General features: G+C 40.4%; 1 protein-coding gene across 1 annotated transcript in view; it reads right to left on the reverse strand.

The window, feature by feature from the left end:
- The window catches only part of CEBPZ (CCAAT/enhancer binding protein (C/EBP), zeta), a gene marked incomplete at its 5' end in the record, with an annotated part of 16029 nt that extends 12152 nt beyond the window's left edge, over window positions 1-3877 (reverse strand). Inside the window, 3 exons of the mRNA XM_010291363.1 lie at window positions 348-522; window positions 1078-1309; window positions 2346-3877. Coding sequence (XP_010289665.1) covers window positions 348-522; window positions 1078-1309; window positions 2346-3877 — 1939 coding nt within the window. The remainder of the gene's footprint in view (window positions 1-347; window positions 523-1077; window positions 1310-2345) is intronic.
- Window positions 3878-3921: the final 44 nt, after the last annotated feature.

Here is a 3921-nt window from a genome sequence, read left to right on the forward strand (position 1 = left end):
CAAATTGTTCTAACAAGCTTCACAAGCAAATGAGCAGTTACATGTCCTAACCTTGGCAATATCGCTCTGAAGGTGTCAGAACTTGGAAGCAAAAAATCCCAAGCCTGTTTCTTGCTTAGGCACAAACGCAAGAAACTGCGTGAAATAAGCTAGCAGATTCATACAGTCTCTTCATCACTGCTGAGCTAACAGATAAATAAAAATTATTCTGACTGCTTTGAATCAAACTTCAATTTGAAAAACTGAAATAATGTTTTAATCACTTAATTTTACAATAAGTCTTGATAAACACACCACTGTTATGGAATGTTAAAAATTGAATCACTTGTATTTTCTTGCTAATTTACCTCCCATATTCAGATGATGCACCCATGAGGCTGTTGAATTTGAATCATTTGTTTTAGCAGAATTTTCCGTTGTGCTCCTCTCTTCACCTTCTACTTCCTTGTCTGCATCCACAATTTTTTCCTCATCCTCTTCAGCCTCTTCTTGATCCTTAAAGCACTCTTCATCATCTGACTCCTAAACAACAAAAAGTTAGTGAACAGGTTTTCCTTTCCAGTTTTATTCTGATTTATTAGAAAAATGCACATATTGTTCTTAAGAAGCTACTTACAAAAATATAAAGAAACGACAGCCAATGTTTAAGCAATACAGATTTTTGGCCTTGATACAGGATGTAAAATTGAACTTTACAGCTTACATCACAAAAGTGTAATGGCCTCTGCCTACCTGAAGAAAGAAAAAAGAAAAAATCCAGCCCTGCCTAGCTATACTTTAGAGACTGCAGTCAGAAAAAACAAACAGACCGTGTTTTGACAAAGCTTTTGAGTGAAAAATATTTACCTGCTTACTTATACAAGATTTAACAAAATAATCCTCTCTCCATGAATGAGGTTCATAGGACCCACTAGAATGCTTACAAGACCCTCATCTATGCAGATTTTTAATGTAGTTATTGTTTCAGTGCTTCCTCCCATAACAAACCCTCAGGATGCTAATAAACAGGTTAGGGAAAGGTATGTATTAAACTAGCTCTTATTGAAAAAAGAATGAGATAAAGAAATCATCTTATACCACATGATCCTGTAACTGGACTCTTAACTCTGGTTTTACTTTCAGAAGCTCAGACAGAAGGTACAGGGTTCCACAAATGAAGGGTGGCATTTGTCCACAAGTAACTTGAAGTAACCTCTTCACAAAGGCCTTCACACGCCGTAACACTACGTCTGCCTTCAGAGATTTATAGACAAGATTAAGAAACATGGATGGCTTTGAGCATGTTGTTACAGCAGGATCCAGAAGCTTCCTGTAGAACACACAGGAGAAAATATTGCTGATCGTCAGAACGCACATAGGAGAATAATTGCTGTAAACAAGAATCATCTAGCTTTTTTAGAATGCACCTAAAAGACCAGTGACAGCTTGTTCCCCAATACTCAAAGCCATTACAATCAACCCTGAACTGCCAGCAGCTGTGTAATATTTCTAGATACATATGAGACACTAAAGATTAAAAAAAATCTGTATCAGTAAACAAAAAAACTGTCAGAAAATATAAAGAAACCAAGTTCAACTGAAAACAGTTTCAAAATTTGAGATATTCAAAGTAAGAAATCAATCTGATTTCTTCAAGTGTTCAAAAAAAACACGAAGAAAATGGTTAGCAGTTAGCATGCTTCACAATCAGCCTAGACATATGGGTTGGCAAGTTCATTTCCTACTCCATGTTTTTTCCACACTGCCAGGCACAGGAAGGCCCTTTGCGCATTGCACATTCTGGAGGCATTTGAGTTCCCTTTTTAAAAGATCAGCAACTTCTCTTTGGTCTACTAAATAGAAACCTGTAAAGATCCTACAAAGAGTCTAAACAATCAGCTGGGACAAAAAAAGAGATACTTTTATAACACAAGGCTTTCCAACTACACAAATCATCTGAAGAATTTGTTAACATAATATTCTCCTCCACTTTCATGAAAAAAAGAAGATTTTAGGCTATTGCGTGACTAATCCACAGCACCTGTAAAAGTGATTTCAGAAGTAGTAGTTATCGATTACTTTCAAATAACATCTGGAATTAAAACATGCCATCGAAAAAACAGTGCAAAGGATGGAATGCATACGTTGTGTTCTCAGGGCCTATCACTACTGTTTGTTTCATCCCCACATTAAGCCAAAGAAATCACATGTTTTTTCATCTAGCTTGTACAAAAGGTCAGAAATTTTTAGACAGTGAGACGCAAAACTTGCAAGATCTTAAAAGTAAAACACGTGTTTATACAACTTTAATGCTGACTACCTCATAAAATGAAATTTATATAAAAAAATGCAAAACTGTCACTTACTTGTATAGTGCTCTGTAGTACCTATCCGACACAGTCTGCTGAGAGTCCATCACTTGAAACAGTAACATCAGGGCCTGGACACTGGTACCAAAGCTCACAAGATGAAGAACTTTAAACAACGTGTCCATTTGTTCCTTCACTTTCTCATCACCAGTGTCAGCATAAGGGTAAGCTCTGTTTACCCCACAAAGAAGAGCACTGAGCATTTTGGATTCAACATCTTTTTTCTTAATGGAGTTACGAAAAAAGCAAAAGTACAAAGTTATCAGTTTGTTAGCCAATGCACTTTCTTCATGACTGAGGACTATCTGATTCAGAAAGCAAATGGCATAATACTGAGTTTTCACATTAATGTTTGACCTGTACAAAAGCCTCTCCACCTCACTGCACACTACTCCCTTCATATTTGGATGCTTGTGAAGTAACGTCTCTAAAAGATAAGAGGCTTTGGTGGCGATTTTGTTCTGAGGGTCTCCCAGTTTATTTACCAGCTGAACAAGCAGAACTTTCTCCTGCTCAGGCTTGTTACAGAGAAGCTCGTGGGCAACTGCCAGCGCTCGGGATTTTGTTGCTGTCAGAGAATCATGACTCAGTGTTTCTAATGCTTGCACAAATTCTGCCACCTGCAGTTTCAAGTGATGCTCAAAGTACCACAGTATCAACCGTCTGTCTCTTGAATCCCTGTTGCCACTTGACATCTTCTCTACGTTGTTAAATGGTCGCTGCGAGAAAGACCATAATTTTCGGTTGTCTGGTAGGAGATCTGAAATGAGAAGCTCCTTGAATGTATCCAAAGCCATGAGGCTCTGATGCCTGCTGCCCTTTTTCCTTACGAGGTTTACCAGGTTCTCAACGAACTGGAGACTGTGGACAGCACTGTCCTGAATGAGAAGGGTCATAGCTGCCATCCTGTCAGCCAAGGTACCTGACGACACAACGGTTTTCATCCATGCTGAAGAGGCCCCCTTCTGATAATCTGTCTTATTCTTATACAGGTCTGTCTCATGTTGGTACAGCTTTTGGGCCAAAGCCTTATACTTGGACAGAAGCGTCTGATTTTGTGGCTCTGGAGAGAATTCGTTGGTGTATTCTAGGTCATACCATTTGCCCCCTGGTTTGACCAGTATCACCTGCCTAGCATGAAATTCAAAATCTTCTTCCAGCCTCTCTTTCTTTGCTGAAAGGAGCTGGTCCTGATCGCCGCCAGCTTGTTTCTTCTTGCCATCTTTCACACCGTTTGCCTTTTCCTTGACTTTTTTTTCTTTCTTCCCTTCTAACGAAGGAGGGTTAGTTTCTTTCTTGTTTTTCTCTTTTTTTGGGGGCTTCTCTTTCTCCTCACTGCCCCCGTCCTCCTCCCTCTCCTCCACCACCAGGCAACTTTTCCCCAGGCAACTTTTCGCATACTTGCCGAGCCCCAGGGAGCTGACGAACGCCTCCAGCTCCCCTTCCTTCAGGTCGTCGATCGCGTCCTTCTTGCCGCCGTCCACCATCTCCTCTGCCTCGTCCACGGCGCACAGCATCAGGTAGTCTTGCTGCGGGCGGCAGCGCACGGCCGTTACAGGCGGACTCGGGGCCA

This window comes from Phaethon lepturus, unplaced genomic scaffold (genome assembly GCF_000687285.1).
Source record: "Phaethon lepturus isolate BGI_N335 unplaced genomic scaffold, ASM68728v1 scaffold24317, whole genome shotgun sequence".
Classification (NCBI taxonomy): domain Eukaryota; kingdom Metazoa; phylum Chordata; class Aves; order Phaethontiformes; family Phaethontidae; genus Phaethon; species Phaethon lepturus.